At 41.0% G+C, this 21112-nt stretch overlaps 1 protein-coding gene across 1 annotated transcript in view; it reads left to right on the top strand.

Annotated features, from left to right (window-relative positions):
* ddx24 (DEAD (Asp-Glu-Ala-Asp) box helicase 24) overlaps positions 1 to 21112 on the top strand; it is a 56440-nt gene that overhangs the window by 12513 nt on the left and 22815 nt on the right. Inside the window, exons 3-4 of the mRNA XM_063043356.1 lie at positions 8704 to 9081; positions 13985 to 14138. Coding sequence (XP_062899426.1) covers positions 8704 to 9081; positions 13985 to 14138 — 532 coding nt within the window. The remainder of the gene's footprint in view (positions 1 to 8703; positions 9082 to 13984; positions 14139 to 21112) is intronic.

Raw genomic sequence — 21112 nt, 5'->3', positions numbered from 1 at the left:
TTTTAATGGAGGTCGGGATTGAGGACGTGATTTTAAGTTTAACTCTGTTTGGTTTCAAGTTAGCCCATTGCTTTGCTTTGCTTTTAGTTAGTTGCACGGTGGGTTTTTTTGGGGGGTTTTTTTTTTCTTTTTTTCCATTGATATATATAAAATCTAGTATACTATTATGTTATCTTGGTTTCTTATGCTTAAATTACATTGTTTGTAGTATTTTCTTTTTGGTATTGTTATCTTTTGGAATTTTATTATACTTTAACATTGTATTAATGTTTATATGGCTTACCTTTTTTGTATACTTACTCAATAAAAAGATTTAAAAAGAAAGAAAAGGATTTGGAACAGCAACTGGATGACCTTCGGCTTGTACGAGAGAGTGAGGACATAATTGATCAAGCTTACAAGGAAGTAGTCAACCCGAAGATGCAAGACAGCTAAGGGTAGTAATTTCTGGATTGCTGCCTGTGCTACGTGGCAGTGAGGGTAGAAACAGGATGAGTTGGCAGATAAATGTGTGGCTGAGAAGCTGGTGCAGTGGGCAGGGCTTCAGGTTCTTGGATCATTAGGATCTCTTCTGGGGGAGGTATGACCTGTTCAAAAGTGATGTGTTGCACCTGAACTCGAGGGGGACCAATATTCTTGTGGGCAGGTTTGTTAGAGCTGTTGGGGAGGGTTTAAATGAATTTGGCAGTGGGGTGGAAACCAGACTGAAGGGACTCAGGAAAGGGCGAATGGTAAAAAAGTGAAGATAGCGTACAGCCAGACTGTCAGGAAGGGCAGGCAGGTGATGCAACTTAATTGCAGTCAACAGGCTGTGTATCAAATCATTAGGGATGCAAAATCAGAAAGGATAGCAAGTACGGTACTCAAGGTGTTGTATCTAAATGCACGTAGTATAAGAAATAAGGTGGAAGATCTTGTTGCAATATTACAGATTGCCAGGCATGATGTTGTGGCCATTACTGAATCATGGCTGAAGGATGGTTGTAATTGGGAGCTGAATGTCCAAGGTTACACATTGTATTGGAGGGATAGGAAGGTAGGCAGAGAGGTTGGTGTGGCTCTACTGTAAAGAATGGCATCAAATCAGTAGAAAGATGTGACATAGGATCAGGAGATGTTGAATCCTTGTGGGTTGAGTTAAGAAACTGCAAGGGTAAAAGGACATTGATGGCAGTTATATACAGGCCTCCCAGCAGTGGCAGGGAGGTAGACCACAGGTTATAACAGGAAATAGAAAAAGCGAGTCAAAAGGAGCAATGTTATGGTAGTCATGGGAGATTTTAACATGCAGGTCAATTGGGAAAATCAGACTGGTAATGAATCTCAAGAGAGTGAGTTTGTTAACGCCTAAGAGATGGCTTTTTAGACCAGTTTGTCGTTGAGCCTACTAGGGAATCAGCTATACTGGATTGGGTGTTATGTAATGAACCAGTGGTGATTACGGAGCTTAAGGTAAAAGAACCCTTAGGAACCAGTGATCACAATATGATTGAGATCAACATGAAATTTGATAGGGAGAAAGTAAAGTCTGATGTAGCAGTATTTCAGTGGAATAAAGGAAATTACAGTGGTATAAGAGAGGAGTTGGCCAAAGTAAATTGGAAGGAGCTGCTGAGAGGAATATCAGCAGAGCAGCAATGGTGTGCATTTCTGGGAAAAATAAGGAAGGTGCAGGACATGTATATTCCAAAAATGAAGAAATACTCAAATAATAAAATAGTACAACCATGACTGACAAAGGAAGTCAAAGCTATTGTAAAAGCAAAGGAGAAGGGCATACAACAAAGCAAAAATTAGTGAGAAGATAAGAGAATTTGGAAGTTTTTAAAAACCTACAGAGAGCAAAAAAAAAACATTAGGGAAAAGATGAAATATGAAATATATATAAGCTAGCAAATAATATCAAAGTTGATAGTAAAAGTTTTTTCAAATATGTTAGAAATAAAAGTGAAATGAGTGTGGATATAGGACCGCTAGAAAATGAGGCAGGAGAAATAATAACGCGGGCCAAGGAGATGGCTGATGAACTAAATGAGTATTTTGCATCAATCTTCACTGTGGAGGACACCAGTGTGCCTGATGTTGTAGTGCATGAAGGAAGAGAAGTGGGTGCAGTTATTATTACAAGAGAGAAGGTGCTAAAGGTACATAAGTCATCTGGACCAGATGAACTGCATTCTAGAGTTATGAAAAATGTAGTGTTTGAGATTGTGGTGGCATTAGAAATGATCTTTCAAAAATCATTGGACTCTGGCATGGTGCCAGAGCACTGGAAAGTGGCAAATATCATTCCACTCTTTAAGAAAGGAGGAAGGCAATGGAAAGGAAACTGTCAACCAGTTAGCCTGACCTCAGTGGTTGGGAGAATGTTAGAATAAATTGTTAAGGATGGGGTGATGGAGTACTTGGTGACACAGGACAAGATAAAAATCCTGCCTGATAAACTTGTTGGAATTCATTTGAGGAGATTACAAGTAGGATACATAAAGGGGATGTAGTGGATGTTGTATATTTGGACTTTCAGAAGGCTTTTGACAAGGTGCCACACATGAGGCTGCTTACCAAGTTAAGTGCCCATGTTATTACAGGAAAGTTACTAACATGGTGCGAGCATTAGCTGATTGAAGAAGGCAACGAGTGGGAATAAAAGGATTCTTGTCTGGTTGGCCGCCAGTGACTAGTGGTGTTCCGCAGGTGTTGGTGTTGGGATCGCTTCTTTTTATGCTGTATGTAAATGATTTAGATGATGAAATAGATGGCTTTGTTGCCAGGTTTGCAGATGATACAAAGATTGGTGTAGGGGCAGGTAGTGTTAAGGAAACAGGTAGGCAAAAGGACTTTGACAGATTAGGAGAATGGGCAAGAAAGTGGCAAATGAAATACAATGTTAGAAAATGCATGGTCATACACTTTGGTAGTAGAAATAAATGTGCAGACTATTTTCTAAATGGGGAGAAAATCCACGATTCTGGAATGCCAAGGGTCTTGGGAGTCCTTGTGCAGAACACCCTGAAGGTTAACGTAGGTTGAGACGGTGGTGAGGAAGGCAAATGCCTTGTTAGCATTGATTTCAAGAGGTCTAGAATACAAGAAGAAGGATGTGATGCTGAGGCTTTATAAGGCACTGGTGAGGCTTCACTTTGAATATTGTGAACAGTTTTGGGCCCCTCATCTTAGAAAAGATGTGCTGACATTGGAGAGGGTTCAGAGGAGATTCACAAGGATGATTCTGGAAATGAAAGGGTTATCATACGAGGAACGTATGATGGCTCTGGGTCTGTACTCCCTGGAATTCAGAAGGATGAGGGGGGATCTCATTGAAACCTTTTGAATGTTGAAAGTCCCAGATAGGGTAGATTGTGGAAAGGATGTTTCCCATGGTGGGAGAGTATAGCACAAGGGGGCACAGCCTCAGGATAAGACTGGCACCCTCTTAATGCAGACTAATATCTGTGTTGTCATTGGAGAAAGTCCAAAGGAGGTTCACAGGATGCTTCCGGGAATGAACGGGTTAAGATATGAGGAGCGTTTGGCAACTTCAGGCTTGTACTCACTGGAATTTAGAAGAATGCAGGGAGAATCACATTGAAACCTACTGAATGTTGGAAGGACTGGATGGGTGGATGTGGAGAGGATGTTTCCTGTGGTGGGGGTATCCAGAACCAGAGGGCGCGACCTCAGAATTGAGGGGCAACCCTTTAGAACAGAGATAAGGAGGTTTTTTTTTAAAGCTCTGCCACAGACTTCAGTGGAGGCCATGTCCGTGTGTATATTTAAGGCAGAAGTTGACCGTTTCCTGATAGTCAGTGTATCAAAGGTTATGTCGGAAGGCAAGGGTATGGGGATTCGGGTTCAGCCACAATGGAATAGCGAAGCAAACTCGATGGGCTGAATGGCCTAATTCTGCTCCTATGTCTTACGGGTTGCTGGCTGCCATGAAAACACTCAATGATTCAAGCTGACATTCCCTTGTAGGATATTAAATCAGTCTGGCCAACAAAGAGAAACACTTTGAGCATTAATTTGTTGAAAATTTAGGCAAAATTTTAACAGAAAATGTTATCCTTGTCAAAGCATGTATACTTGATGCTTTAGATTTCAGCCTTGCAAAGTTTAGTTAATCCCAAATGGAATCTGAAATTTTTGAGACTGTTGTTATGTTTTGAGGGCAGTAATGTGCCAAGTTGGAAGATGCAAACTTGTTTGACATTGCAAGTGGCTTTGTTGGTGTACAAAACTAAAGATAAAAATGTCAGAGTAGGAGTGAATTAAATATTCGTAGTCATACAACACAAAGAGGGCACTTTGTATGCCTTGAGAGTTCCAGTGATGTGTATAGGTGCTTCTCAACTGTCTTGAGAGTTTCTGCCCTTACCATTTCTTCAGGCTGTATATTCCAGGCTACAACCACTCTGAAAAATCGGTATTAGATCCCTCTAAGCCAGGAGTTCCCAACCTTTTTACACCATGGAACCTTACCATTAACTGAGGAGTCCATGGACCCCAGGTTGACAAATGCTGCTTTAAACATTTTAGCTGTCACCATTAACCCATTCTCCCTTGTCCTACATAACTGTGTCATGGGACCTCAATTAAATTCCATTGACCATTGTTCCACCTGCTTTAAGCTGATCTATATAATTCTGTAGCCTTAGAAAGCTTTCCTTATCATCTTCTGTGCCAGAATTAGAATCTGGTTTAATATCACTGGTGTAAGAGGAAGAAGATGAATGTGTGTCTTCAATCTCTTGAGCTTCTTTGATGGTAGAAATGAGAAGAGGTATCCTGGGTGATGGTGATCTTAATGATTGATGCCGCCTTTTGAAAGTGTCCTCAGTGCTGGGGAGGCTAGTGCCCATGATGGCAGTGGCTCATTTTTCAGCTTTATGCAGCTCCTTTCTATCCTGTGCAGTGGCTCCTCCATACCATATAGTGATGCAACCAGTTAGAATGCTGTCCACGGTACATCTGTAGAAATTTGCGAGTGTCTTTGGCGATGTACTAAATCTCCTCAAACTCCTAATGAAATATAGCTGCTGTCATTCCCTCTTTGTGATTCAGGCCCAGGATAAATCTTTGAAGATTTTGACACCCAGGAACTTGAAACTGCTTACCATTTCCACTCCTGATCCCTCGATGAGGAATGGTGTGTGCTCCCCCAACTTCCCCTTCCTGACGTCCACAATCGATTCCTTGGTCTTGCATTGAGTTGTTGCGAACACCACTCAACCAGCTGAGCTATCTTACTCCTTTAGGACTTCTTGTAACTATCTGAAATTCCGCCAACAATAGTTGTGTTGTCAGCAAATTTATAGATGGCGTTTGAGCTGTGCCTAGCCACCCAGTCGTGAGTGTAGAGAGAGTAGAGTAGTGGACTGAGCACTTCCTTGAGGTGTGCTATTGCTGATTGCCATCAAGGAGGAGATGTTATTCCGATCTGCCACCAATCATCTGCAATTTTACTGTTCAAGTTCAAGTTTAATTGTCAATAAACCATACTTGAATATCCATGAATACAGCCAAGCAAAACTGTTGGTCCAGGGACAGTACCAATAGTCACACACAACACAAGGCACACAGAACACATAACATATATATACAGCAGTAAAATGCAGCTTCAAACCACACCGTCTGTATTCATATCCAATTTATCCCAGTCTCTCTTGTGCCTTTTCTAATTTAGTATGCTGCACTTAGTACTCACAATGGGATCTCCATTGTATTGGAGAAAGCTAAAGATAGTTTAAGTATACAGTTAGAGTTTTAGTATTTTCCTGAATCTCTTGTGACCTCTTACCAGTAAGTCTGTCTGATATACTCATACTATAACCCTGAAGTAAAAAAGGAACACCGCTCTTGTTTTGGTAGTCTATTATATTGTGGAAGTTGCATAAGGCAAGCGTTAACATAATATCCAGGCTAGTATAGCCTGCAGATAGTGCCAGGTAAGAAAGCTTAACATCCCAGGGGTCTGGAGATGAGATAAGTGATTCAATGCACACACAACAACTAAGGGAGAATTCCTTTACTAACTTCAAAGTATCATCAGTTGTCAGCTTGTAGTTTCTATTGACTTTTAACATCTTTATTATGAATGGCGATTGTTCTTGCAAGTAAGGAATTCAAACATACTTAGTTTACCAATGGTCAATTTCCATAACTGCAAGTTAGTTCTGTAAAAAGTAGCATTTCTCTGTTCAGAATTCAGAACAGTGTGGTGACGGGCTACGGTGTTCCCCTTGTGCAAAAGTAAAATAAAGTGTGTTTCAGCAGTAAGTTCTGAGTCCAGTTATCGGCAATGACAGTATCAGTGCCCCACGATGTTCATGAGGTATTTAAGACACATACTCAATGTTTCAGAAACAACTACTACCCCACTGCCATCAGATTTTGAATGGGCAATGAACCTTATATACAATATTCACAATCCGACATGTTTTCTTTTTCCTTTTGCATATATTTACTCATTAAATTACTCCTTAATTGCATATATTTTCTGCATTAATTACTCATAAAATGTGGTCTGATCTTCATTTAAATCACAATAATAGACAAACACAATCTGCATATACTAATTATCATGTAAACAATTGTACTTTTCATGTCTTTATTCAACACATTGTTTAATCATTCACAGTCCAGGCTGGAAAAACTATGTGAATACATGTATTTAATAAATGTTAGAACCTCTTTTAGCAATAACAGCTAAACATTTCTGGTAACTGTTGATCAGTCCTGCACATTGGCTTGGTGTAATTTTAGACCATTCCACCATTGAAAACTGTTTTAGTTCATCAATATTTCAGGAATACCTTGCATGAACAGCCCTCTTCAGGTCATGTCACAGCATCTCAATTGGGTTAAAGCCTGGACTGACTTGGCCATTCCGAAACCTGAATTTCTTCTTTTTATGCGAACATGTCAGGATAGACGAAGGGTCTCGGCCTGAAACGTCGACTGTACCTCTTCCTACAGATGCTGCCTGGCCTGCTGTGTTCACCAGCAACTTTGATGTGTGTTGCTTTCTTCTTTTTATACTATTCTATTGTTCTCTTCTATTTTGGATCATTGTCCTGTTGCATCATCCAAATTGTATTAAGCTTCAGGTGATGGACTGCTACCCTAACATTCTCCTGTAAAATGTCTTGATACAATGTTGAATTCATTGTTCCCTCACTTACTACAAACTGTCCGGGCCCTGAGGGAGCAAAGCAGCCCCAAACCACGATCCTCCTTCTACCGTGCTTCACAGTTCGGATGAGGTTTTGGTGTTGGTGTGCAGTTGAATTCTTCCTCCAAACATAGCATGGCATTTCTGCCAAAAAGCTGAACTTTGTCTCATCTGTCCACAGAACGTTGTCCCAAAAGTGTTGTGGATCATCCACAAACCTAAGACATGCAGCAGTGTTTTTTTTTTGGAGAGTTGTGGTTTCCTCTGTGGTGTCCTTCCATGAACACCATTCTCATTCAGTGTTTTTCTTATAGTGGACACATGAACAGAGACTTCAGCAAGTTCTAGAGAATGCTGCAGGTCTTCTGCTGTTACCCTTACGTTTATTATGTTTTTTTTTCATCTCCTTTAGCATTGCACATTGTGCTCTGGTGTGACATTTGCAGGATACCCACTCTTATGGAGAGTAGCAACAGTATTGAATTTCTTGCATTTGAAGACAATTTTTCTTACTGTGGACTGATGAACACGCAGGTCTTTTCCAGCTTCATGCATCTTTACAATTCTTCTAAGGTCCTCTGAAAGTTGTTTTGATCAAGGCATGGTGCACATAAACAGATCTTTCTCGAGGAGAGCAGGCTCTGTCAGTAACCTGGCTTTGTGTGTCTTTTTTAATATAGGGCAGGGCACCTCTACAACCCACACTTCCAATCTCATCTCATTGATTGAAGACCTGACTCCAAATAGCTTTTGTAGAAAGCATTATACTAGAGGTTCACGTACTTTCTTGAACCTAGACTATGGTTGTTTAAATTGTGTACTCAGTATTGACGAGAAGTGTGTTATTAGTTTAAGCATATTGTGTTTGTCTATTATTGTGACTTAGGTGAAGATCGGACCACATTTTATGAGTAATTAATGCAGAAAACCAGATAATTGCAAAGAATTCACAATTTTTTTCTTGCAAGTGTGTGTGTGTATAAAAAAACTTTATTGATCCAGAGTGGAAAATTGTTTAATTACAGCAGCAACATTTAAAAACACAGCAGTAATAATAAATATATTAATAATATTAACTAATAATAAAAAAGTGTGTGTGTGCGCGCGTGCACATATATATAGCTTTTATTATGTATTGCACTTCCCTACTGCCGCAAAAAACATATTTCACAATGTATGGCAGTGATATTAAATCTGATTCTGATTCAGATGTTGCATTAAAATTGACCTGAACACTAACTATTTCCTTTTGTACAGATTCTGCTGAACCCTGCTGAGTTTTTCCAGCAGCTGTTTTTTTTTCACTTTTTGACTGATAACCTCATCAAGTTTTTACTGTGGTACTTTGAATCCAAATAAATATATTATCACTATCAAAAGAAACAACTTTGTTTATGTTCATCCATATAAAAATGTTATAGATTTTAGATTTTAATTGTTATACAGGTGATTTTTCTGGAATTTGCCAATTCTTGATCTGCTCATTCAAAATGAATTATGTGACTCCAGTGACTTTTTTTAAAAATTTGTAGGTAGTGGTAAAACGCTAGCGTTTGCTATTCCCATGATCCACCTTATATTAGAGTGGAGGCAAGCTGAAGAAGCCAGATTGAAGAAGAATGAGGAAATGCACGAGAACCAGGATTCTAATGAAGGCCAGGAAACATTTATTGACGACCTAATTAAAATTGATAGTGAACATCTGGAAGAAAGTGAAGAAGTGGAAGAAAGTGGTGATGAAGAGAATTCCAACCTGGGTTGTGTAAAAGTGATCAACAATGTAAACTTTGATTTCGAGAATGCGGAGGCTTCTAATGTTAAAAAGCCACTCTTGGGCTTGGTCCTGACTCCAACAAGAGAATTAGCTGTGCAGGTAAAACATCACATTGATGCAGTCACCAAATTCACTGGTAAGTAATGCAGTCTACACTGTTTTGCAGCTTACTAATGCTACTTTAGATACAGTGCTATTGCTATGTGAAATAAAAAAATATTGATTTTTCATATAATTTGCTCTCTTCCCATGATTCTTACTTATATTTAGAAAGTATTTCAGATTAATGCCTCATTTTAATTGTTAGGCTAAAATCCAGTGGCTGTCCCATTTTAAATGGAACATACTTGGTGCAGACTAGCGAACTACATTGCTTAATGAAATTACCTTGATAACTTAGTACAGCCGGGCATTGCTTAGAAACATAGAGTACCTATAGCACAATACAGGCCCTTCAGCCCACAATGCTGTGCCAAACATGTCCTTACCTTAGAAATTACCTAGGGTTAACCATAAAAGACCCTATCGTATCTGCCTCCTCCACCGTCACCGGCAGCACATTCCACAAACTCGCAACTCTCTGCTTAAAAAAACTTACCCCCGACATCTCCTGTACCTACATCCAAGCACCTTAAAACTGTGCCCTCTTGTGTTAACCATTTCAGCCCTAGGAAAAAGCCTCTGAGTATCCACATGATCAATGCCTCTCATCATCTTGTACACCTCTATCAGGTCACCTCTCATCCTCCGTCGCTCCAAGGAATAAAGGCCGAGTTCACTCAACCTATTTTCATAAGGCATGTTCCCCAATCCAGGCAACATCCTTGTAAATCTCCTCTGCACCTTTTCTATAGTTTCCACGTCCTTCCTGTAGTGAGGTGACCAGAACTGAGCACAGTACTCCAGTGGGGTTTGACCAGGGCCCTGTATAGCTGTAACATTACCTCTTGGCTCCTAAATTCAATCCCACGATTAATTAAGGCCAATGCCTTGGTTTTCTGCATTAATTACTCATAAAATGTGGTCTCATCTTCACAATAAGTCAGAGAAATGTATACAATATACATCCTGAAATGCTTTTTGTTCACAACCATCCACGAAAACAGAGGAGTGCCCCAAAAAATGAATGACAGTCAAATGTTAGAACCCTAAAGTACCCCCCAGCTCCCTCCTCCTGCATGTAAGTGGATGGCAGCAAGCAATAATCCCCCCTCCCCTCACAGGCAAAAAAAAGAGGATTGGCACCCGCCACCGAGCACTCAAGTGTGAACAAAGCAACAGCAAAAAACACAGACGCAGTTACCCCAAAGACTTTGCGTTTCACCTGGTATTCGACATACCACTGGTTCTTTCTCGCCTTAATAAGGGAGAAAGAGGTGTCTGTTTTCCCATCGAGTGGGGAGACGTAACAAACAACTTGCTGGTTTACGATGTTAAAAGTCTGCCACGTCACTTTTTTCGTGTTCTGTGCCCAAAAATCTGGGCACACAACCGCAGATATTCCAACTCCCCCGATGACGCACAGGTCTCCTGTCGTGACATCGACTCTTGATCTGCCCATCTCCTGAGCCCTGAGATCCTAGGCTTCCAAATCCCACCTGGATTCTTAGGCCGAGCCCTTGACGTGCCAAACAACAACGGCTGGTTATGAAACCCCGAGTGTGAGTCCCATTCCCGCAAAGAACCGTAGTCAATGTGTAACTCCAGGTCAGGGTCTTCAAAAGAACCCTGAAAGGGAAAAATAAAGATATTAAAGATGGAAATAGAGCTGTTTCTGAAGATGCAAGCAAAGGAGTTGCTGTTTAGTGCCATCGTCACTCCACTCCAGAAACCTTTGAAACCTTGTTTGGTGTCTCAAGGCTGGGTGTGTCTGCACCTGCCTACTCTCCACTCCTTCTCTACAACCCTCTCGCTGTACTCCACTCTCGCCATTCCAAACAACCTTGCTCCCTCTAGATTTACATGCTCGCTGACAAATATAGTACCGTGCAAAAATCTTAGGCGTTCAAGCTATACATACAATACCTATAAAAATAATTCAACCCCCCCACCCCAGAAGTTTTCCTGTTTATTGTTTTACAACATTTAATCACGGTGGATTTAATTTGGCTTTTTTGACGCTGATCAACAGAAAAAGGACTCTTTCATTTCAAAGTGAAAACAGATCTCTACAAAGAGAGCTAAATGAATTACATATACAGTATAAAACACAAAAATATTGTTTGCATCAGTATTCACCCCTTTTAATATGACACACCAAATCATCACGGGTGCAGCCAGTTGGTTTTAGAAGTCACATAGTTAAATGGAGATCGCTGTGTTCAGTCAAGGTGTTTCAATTGATTGTAGTAAATGTATCTGGAAGGTCCAGCAGCTGGTGAGTCAGTATCCTGGCAAAACCTACACCATGAAGTCAAAAGAACACTCCATGCATCTCCACAAAAAAGTTTTGAAATGCACAAGTCAGGAGACGGATACAAGAAAATTTCCAAGTCACTGGAGTACAGTTAAGTGAATTATCAAGAAATGGAAAGAATATGGCACAGCTGTATATTTACTTTGAGCAGACCATCCTCAAAAACCGGGTGACCAGTCAAGAAGAAGATGAGTGAGGGAGGCCGCCAAGAGGCCTATGACAACTCTGAAGGAGTTACAAGCTTCATAGGAGAGACTGCACATACAAGCTTTATGGGAGAGCAGCAAAGTGAAAGCCACTGTTGAAAAATCCTACATGAAATCTGAGCTAGAGTTTGCCAGAAGGCATGTGAGAGACTCTGAAATCAGCAGGAAGAAGGGTCTATGATCTAATGAAACCAAAATTGAACCTTTTAACCATCAGGCTAAACGTTATGTTTGGTGTAAGCCGAACGCCACATATCATTAAAAAACCACCATCCCTACTGTGAAGCATGGTGGTGGCTGCATCATGCTGTGAGGATGTTTCACTGCAGCAGGCCCTAAAAGGCTTGTGAGGTAGAGGGTAAAATGAATGCAACAAAAAAACAGGGAAATCCTGGAGAAAAACCTGATGCAGTCTGCAAGAGAACTGTGCTGTAGGAGAAGATTTGTTTTCCAGCAAGACAATGACCCCAAGCATAAAGTCATATATAGGAATGGCTTAGGAGCAATGAAGTTATTGTCCTGGAATGACCAAGTCAGAGTCCAGACCTCAATCCAATTGAGAATTTGTGGTTGGACTTGAAAAGGGCTGTTCACTGACGATTCCCATGCAATCTGACAGAGCTTGAGCAGTTTTGTAAAGAACGGGAAATCTGCAGTGTCCAGCAGTGCAAAGCTGATAGAGACCTATCCACACAGATTCAAGGCTGTAATTGCTGCCAAAGGTACATCTACTAAATACTGACTTGCAGGAGGTAAGTAATTATGTAATCAATTATTTTATGTTTAATATTTGTAATAAATTTAGACCAATCTGTAGAAATTTGTTTTCATTTTGATATGAAAGAGTTTTTTTCCATTGATCAGTGTCAAAAAAGCCAAATTAAATCCACTATGATTCAATGTTGTAAAACAGTAAAACATGAAAACTTCCAAGGGGTTGAATACTTGTGACAGGCACAGTTTGTACTAAGACTTTTGTACTGTATATTTGTGAAACAAATGAGAAAGAATGGTTCTGAATTAGAAACCACGGAATCTGAGATGAGATAACAATTTACACCTATAAGTGTGTATACTTTCATAGAACGTTCTCATTACAAACATGTAGGAGGAGGAGGTAAGCCAGTTGGCCCCAGGAGCCTGCTTTGCCATTTAATAAGATAATAGCTGATTTGATTATGTCCTTAATTCCATATTCACAATCAGTTTTATTATCACCTAATTTATCAACTAATTTGCAAGTTGCAATAAATAAATGGTACAACGATAGCATAATGATTAGCATGATGCTCTTTCAGCTCAGTGCATTGGAGTTCGGAGTTCAATTCCAAAACTCTCTGCAGGGAGTTTGTGTGTTCTTCCCATGACCACGTGGGTTCCCTCCGAATGCTCCAGTTGCCCCCTCCAGGCAACTGGCTAGTAGGTTAATTGGTCGTTACTAATTGTTCCGTGATTCAACCTGGATTAAATAGCTGGGTCTGAGTGGCCTAGGTCATTGGGCTGGAAGGGCCTTTTCCACACTATATCTCTAAATAAATATTAGACATATAGATAGATAAATAAAAATAGGAATAGCAAGTTTGTATTAGTTGACCATTCAGAAATCTGATGGCAGAGGGGCAGAAACTGTTTCTAAAACAATAAGGGTGGGTCTTCAGGGTCCTATACCACATCCTATACCATAGTAGTAATGAGAAGAAGACAAGTCCTAGATGGTCAGAGACATTGATGATGGATACCTCTTTTTAAGGCACCACCTCTTGAAGATCCCCTCAGTGGTGAGCAGGGTTGTGCCTGTGATGGTGATGACTGTGATACACCTACCTCAGCAAGATTTTATCCCCTATCTTGTCAAGAATCTTTTCCCTTAAAAATTTTAAAAACCATTTCTATCACCCTTTGAAGAAGTGTTCCAAAGATTAACAGTCCTCTTGAGGGAAAATATATTTGGATAGTTTCTGACTTTGAGTGACATCCTTTTATTAAAATTTATTTTCAGTATCTTCTAAAATTATAGGTCCTTTAATCATTAGACTGTGACCTTTTGTTGTAGATCCTCCAGGAAAGGGAAAATGGTTTCTGAAAATCTAAGCTATCCTACCTGCAATGTAACTAACTTATTAAAGATGGGACCATCTCCTCAGGTTCATCTTCTCATTTCAAGAATCAATCAGCTGAATTCTCATGGCACGTCCTATGGTGGAAATATATCTCTGGATTAACAAATCTGAACTGTAGATATTACACCGGTGATTGTTCAAAAACCTAACGTATTTGTAGCATGACTTGTGTTTTATACTATATGCTTGTGTATTATTTGCTCCCTCTAGCTGGTTGTTGTACATTTTTTAATTTATTGTGCCATATGTGTACTCCTCACTAATGAATAAATAAATCGCAAATCTATACATTTGTAGGGATCAAAACTGCGACAATAGTTGGAGGAATGGCTGCTCAGAAACAGGAAAGGATTTTAAATTATAGACCAGAAATCGTGATTGCAACACCAGGGAGATTGTGGGAATTGATAAAGGAAAGACATCCACATCTCTGTCATTTGAAACAACTCAGGTGAGGTGGTCATTCTGAACATGTTGAAATGGTAATGATGCATCATCAAATAACACTTGTAACTGATTAAATGATGGTTGAACTCACTCCCATCAAGGAGGAGGCTGTGCAGCATCCATGTCAGGACCATCAGACTCAAAAACAGTTACTTTCCCCGAACAGTAAGACTGATCAACACCTCCACCTACTAACCCTCCCCTTCATATCCCCAACCACCACTACTTAATTATTTCCAGTCAGTCACCTTATACAGACACTCCCGTGCTTAGTGTCACTTTATGGATGTACAATTAGTCTATGGATATAAACTGTCTTTTGCATTTACATTCATTGTGTTTATTATTGTGTTATCTTTTGTGTTCTTGTTTGTGCCGCATCTGATCCAGAGTAACAATTGTACAAAAAGAACAAAACAGTTATCTACTTGAAATCGCATTAAACAATCTTGCATCTTGAAAGTAGGAACTTTTATTAATATTTGTTTTTCCACAATTTTAGAGTATCTTGAAATGTTACACAACCAATTCATCATGTTTCTATTGGAACCATAGAACATTACAGCACAGAAACAGGCCTTTTGGCCCTTCTTGGCTGTGCCGAACCATTCATCTGCCTAGTCCCACTGACCTGCACCTGGACCGTATCCCTCCATTCACCTCTCATCCACGTACCTGTCCAAGTTTTTCATAAATGTTAAAAGTGAGCTCACATTTACCACTTCATCTGGCAGCTCATTCCACACTCCCACCACTCTCTGTGTGAAGACCCCTCCCCAATGTTCCATTTAAACTTTTCCCCATTCACCCTTAACCCATGTCCTCTGGTTTTTTTCTCCCCTTGCCTCAGTGGGAAAAGCCTGCTTGCATTCACTCTATCTATACCCATCATAATTTTATATACCTCTTTCAAATCTCCCCTCATTCTTCTACGCTCCAGGGAATAAAGTCCTAACCTATTCAACTTTTCTCTGTAACTGAGTTTCTCAAGTCCCGGCAACATCCTTGTAAACCTTCTCTGCACTCTTTCAACCTTATTTATATCCTTCCTGTAATTTGGTGACCAAAACTGAACACAATACTCCAAATTCGGCCTCACCAATGCCTTGTACAACCTCACCATAACATTCCAACTCATACTCAATACTTTGATTTATAAAGGCTAATGTACCAAAAGCTCTCTTTGCGATCCTATCTACCTGTGAGGACACTTTTAGATAATTTTGTATCTATATTCCTAGATCCCTCTGTTCCACTGCACTCCTCAGTGCCCTACCATTAACCCTGTATGTTCTACACATAAAAAATGCTGGTGAATGCAACAGGCCAGGCAACAGCTATAGGAAGAGGTACAGTCGACGTTTCGGGCCGAGAGTTAGTCCTGACGAAGGGTCTCGGCCCGAAACGTCGACTGTACCTCTTCCTATAGATACTGCCTGGCCTGCTGCGTTCACCAGCATTTTTTAATATGTGTTACTTGAATTTCCAGCATCTGCAGATTTCCTTGTGTTTGACCTTGTATGTTCTACCTTGGTTTGTCCTTCCAAAGTGCAATACCTGACACTTGTCCGTATTAAACTCCATCTGCCATTTTTCAGCCCACTTTTCCAGCTGGTCCAAATCCCTCTGCAAGCTTTGAAAACCTTCCTCACTGTCCACTACACCTCCAATCTTTGTATCATCAGCAAATTTGCTGATCCAATTTACCACATTATCGTCCAGATCATTGATATAGATGACAAATAACAATGGACCCAGCACTGATCCCTGTGGCACACCACTAGTCACAGGCCTCCACTCTGAGAAGCAATCCTCCATTACCACTCTCTGGCTTCTTCCATTGAGCCAATGTCTAATCCAATTTGCTACCTCTCCATGTATACCTAGTGACTGAATCTTCCTAACTAACCTCCCATGCGGAACCTTGTCAGAGGCCTTACTGAAGTCCATATAGACAACATCCACTGCCTTCCCTTCATCCACTTTCCTGGTAACCTCCTCAAAAAACTCTAACAGATTGGTGAAACATGACCTACCACGCACAAAGCCATGTTGACCCTCCCTAATAAGTCCCTGTCTATCGAAATACTTGTAGATCCTATCTCTTAGTAGTCCTTCCAATAATTTACCTACTACCGACGTCAAACTTACCGGCCTATAATTTCCCGGGTTACTTTTACAGCCTTTTTTAAACAACAGAACAACATGATCTATCCTCCAATCCTCCGGCACTTCACCCGTAGATACCGACGTTCTAAATATATCTGCCAGGGCCCCTGCAATTTCAACACTAGTCTCCTTGAAGGTCCAAGGGAATACCCTGTCAGGTCCTAGGGATTTATCTACTCTGATTTGCCTCAAGATAGCAAGCACCTCCTCCTCCTCAATTTGTATAGGTTCCATGACCTCACTACTTGTTTGCCTTATTTCCATTGACTCCATGCCAGTTTCCTTAGTAAATACAGATGTAAAGAACCCATTTAAGATCTCCATTTCTTTTGGTTCCTTACATAGCCGACCACTCTGATCTTCAAGAGGACCAATTTTATCCTTTACTATCCTTTTGCTCTTAATATACCTGTAGAAGCTCTTTGAATTATCCTTCACCTTGACTGCCAAAGCAACCTCATGTCTTTTAGCCCTCCTGATTTCCTCCTTAAGTTTTTTTGGCACTTTTTATACTCCTCAAGCACCTTATTTGCCCTGTTTCCTATACATGTCATTCATTTCTCTTTTTTATATCAGAGTTCCAGTATCCCTTGCGAACTAAGGTTCCTTATTCGTATTCACTTTGCCTTTAATCCTGACAGGAACATACAAACTCTGCACTCTCAAAATTTCTCCTTTGAAGGCCTCCCACTTACGAATCACATCCTTGCCAGAGAACAACCTGTTCCAATCCACGCTTTTTAGATCCTTTCTCATTTCTTCAAATCTGGCCTTTTTTCAGTTTAGAACCTCAACCCGAGGACCAGATCTGTCTTTATCCATGATCAAGTTGAAACTAATGGTGTTATGGTCACTGGAACCAAAGTGTTCCCCAACACACACTTCTGTAACCTGTCCTAACTCATTTCCTAATAGAAGATCTAATATTGCATCCCCTCTAGTTGGTACCTCTATTTAGAAAACTTTCCTGAACACATTTCACAAACTCTAACCCATCTAGACCTTTAACAGTATGGGAGTCTCAAATCAATATGTGGAAAATTAAAATCCCCTACTATCACAACTTTATGTTTCAGGCAGTTGTCTGCTATCTCTCTGCAGATTTGCTCCTCCAATTCTCTCTGACTGTTGGGTGGTGTATAATACAACCCCATTAATGTGGTCGTATCTTTCCTGTTTCTCAGTTCCATTCATATGGCCTTGGTAGACAAGCCCTCTGATCTGTCCTGCCTGAGCACTGCTGTAATATTTTCCCTGACTAGCAATGCCACCCCCCCCCCCCCCATCCCTCATTGCTCTGCCTCTATCACGTCTGAAACATCGGAACCCTGGAACATTAAGCTGCCAGTCCTGCCCCTCCTGTAGCTAAGTTTCACTAATGGCTAGAATGTCGTAATTCCATGTGTCAATCCACGCCCTCAGCTCGTCAGCCTTCCCCACAATACTCCTTGCATTGAAATAGACACACCTCAGAAGATTATTGCCACCACACACAACCCTTCTGTTTGTGACTTTGCATGAACTTTTGACATCATTTATTTTCACCCCCGCTCCACTATTTGCGATTGCAATAAATCTAAGTTTTCAGTCACATTTTGCAAATAAAACTGAGATATATCAGCATAATTTGATTTGTGACATTGGGTGGGTAACTGTTTGCCAGGATCTTTTATGCCTTAGGAAACAGGACAATAAGGTGTCAAAGGATGGTATCTGTAACAATATAGTATTCCAAGACTAGTATGTTAATATGTCAGAAAGCAAAGAAGATGAAAATCTTGAAACATTATAATCATGATTTTAAAGATGCTGGAATCTGGGAACAAAACAAAAATAAAGATTACCTTAAGACCATAAGACATAGGGGCAGAATTAGGCCATTCAATCCATCGAGTTGCTGCGCTATTCCATCATGGCTGAGCCCAGATCCCACTCAACCCCATCCACCTGCCTTCTCGCCATATCCTTTGATGCCCTGACTAATCAGGAATCGATCAACTTCCACTTTAAATAAACACATGGACTTGGCCTCCACTGCAGTCTGTGGCAGAGCATTCCACAGATTTACTGCTCTGGCGAAAATAATTCCTCCATACCGCTGTTCTAACAGTCAACCCTCAGTTTTGAGGCTGTGCCCTCTAGTTCTGGATACCCACACCGTAAGAAACATCCTGTCGACATCCACCCTATTTAGTCCTTTCAACATTCGGTAGGTTTCCGTGAGATCCCCCGCATTCTTCTAAATTTTAGCGAGTACAGGCCCAAAGCTGCCAAATGCTCTTCGTATGTTAACCCCTTCATTCCCAGAATCATCCTCGTGAACCTCCTCTGGACACTCTCCAATGACAACACATCCTTTCTGAGATATGGGGCCCAAAATTGTTGACAATACTGTTGACAAGTGCAGCCTGACTAGTGTCTTATAAAGGCTTAGTATTATCTCCTTGCTTTATATTCTATTCCCTTTGAAATAAATGCCAACATTGCGTTTGCCTTCTTTACCACGGACTCAACCTGTAGATAACCTTATGGGAGTCTTGTACGAGGACTACTCAGTCCCTCCACACCTCTGATGTTTGAACCTTTTCCGCATTTAAATAATAGTCCACACTATTGTTCCTTTTACCAAAATGCATTATCATACATTCCCAACTCTGTATTCCATCTAACAACACACACAAAAAATGCTGGTGAACGCAGCAGGCCAGGCAGCACCTATAGGAAGAGGTACAGTCGATGTTTCCGGGTCTTGGCCTGAAACGTCGACTGTGCCTCTTCCCATAGATGCTGCCTGGCCTGTTGCGTTCACCAGCATTTTTTGTGTGTGTTGCTTGAATTTCCAGCACCTGCAGATTTCCTGGTGACTATTCCATCTGCCACTTTTTTGCCCAATCTTCCAATTTGTCTGAGTCCTGCAGCAATTGCATTGCATCCTCAGCACTACCTACCCCTCCACCTATCTTCATATCATACGCAAACTTTGCCACAAAGCCATCAATCCCATTATCTAAATCACTGACAAACAATGTGAAAAGCAGCAGTCCCAATACTGACCCCTGAGGAACACCACTGGTCACCAGCAGCCAACAAGAAAAGGCCCCTTTATTCCCATTCACAGCCTCTTTCCTGTCAGCCATTCCACTACCCATGCCAGTATCTTTCCTGTAATGCTATAGGATAGGATTTTTATCTTGTTAAGCAGCCTTGTGTGTGGCACCCTACCCAATGCCTTCTGAAAATCCAAGAAAATTGATCCGGAATTGGCTTGCCCACAGAAGGCAAAGAGTGGTTGTAGATGGGTCATATTCTGTATGGAGTTTGGTGACCAGTGGTGTGCCTCAGAGTCTGTTCTGGGACCCCTTCTCTTTGTGATTTATAAAAATGACCTGGATGAGGAAGTGGAGGGATGGGTTAGTAAATTTGCTGATGACACAAAGGTTGGGGGTGTTGTGGATAGTTTGGAGGGCTGTCAGAGGTTACAGTGGAACATTGATAGGATGCAAAACTGGGCTGAGAAGTGGCAAATGGAGTTCAACCCAGATAAGTGTGAAGTGGTTCATTTTAGTAGGTCAAATATGATGGCAGAATATAGTGTTAATGGTAAGACTCTGGGTTGTGTGGAGGATCAGAGGGATCTTGGGGCCCGAGCCCATAGGACACTCAAAGCTGCAGCGCAGGTTGACTCTGTGGTTAAGAAGGCATACAGTGCATTGGCCTTCATCAACTGTGGGATTGAGTTTAAGAGCCAAGAGGTAATGTTATGACTGTATAGAACCCTGGTCAGACCCCACTTGGAGTACTGTGCTCAATTCTGGTCATCTTACCTCAAGAAGGATGTGGAAACCATAGAAAGGGTGCAGAGGAGGTGTACAAGTATGTTGTCTGGATTGGGGAGCATGCCTTATGAGAAAAGGTTGAGTGAACTCAGCCTTTTCTCCTTGGAGCGACGGAGGATGAGAGGTGACCTGATAGAGGTGTATAAGATGATGAGAGGCATTGATTGTGGGGATAGTCAGAGGCTTTTCCCCATGGCTGAAATGACTTACATGAGAGGGCACAGTTTTAAGGTGCTTGGAAGTAGGTACAGAGGGGATGTTGGGTAGCTTTTTACGCAGAGTGGTGAGTGCATGGAATGGGCTGCTGGTGACTGGTGGAGGTGGATATGATAGGGTCTTTTAAGAGGCTCCTGGATAGGTACATGGAGCTTAGAAAAATAGAGGGCTCTGGGTAACCCTAGGTAATTTCTAAAGTAAGTACATGTTTGGCACAACATTGTGGGCCAAAGGGCCTGTTTGTGCTGTAGGTTTTCTATGTTTCTAAAATGACATCCATTGCCTCTCCTTTGTCCACCCTGCTTGTTACTTCTTCGAAGATCTCTAACAGGTTTGTCAGGCAAGATTTCCCTTCATAGAAACCACGCTGACTTTATTTTATCATTAGTCTCCAAGTACCCCGAAAACCTCATCCTTAATAATCGACTCCCAACACTTTCCCAACCACTGAGGTTAGGCTAACTGACAGATGCAAAGAACCAATTAAGTTAATCTGCCATTTCTCTGTCCCCCATTACTACCTCTTCAGCTTACATGTCTTGCCTCAACAGATATTGTTTGGCCCACTGGATTCTTCAAGTGTTGTGCTTTTTGTGTTAGTGTGTCAGTTCATGTGCTGAAGGCCTGTGGTGAAGTTTCAGTCGACCATTATCTGACTGCACAAGATGTGAGTTCTAAAGTTACAAAGTAAATTTTATTATCAAAGTTCATATATATCACCATATATAACCCTGAGATTCATTTTCCTGTGGGCGTG

Source organism: Mobula hypostoma, chromosome 1, assembly GCF_963921235.1.
Source record: "Mobula hypostoma chromosome 1, sMobHyp1.1, whole genome shotgun sequence".
In the NCBI taxonomy this organism is placed as follows: domain Eukaryota; kingdom Metazoa; phylum Chordata; class Chondrichthyes; order Myliobatiformes; family Myliobatidae; genus Mobula; species Mobula hypostoma.
The sequence above is the reverse complement of the archived record's forward strand: the minus strand, read 5'-3'. Positions and strand labels throughout refer to the sequence as shown.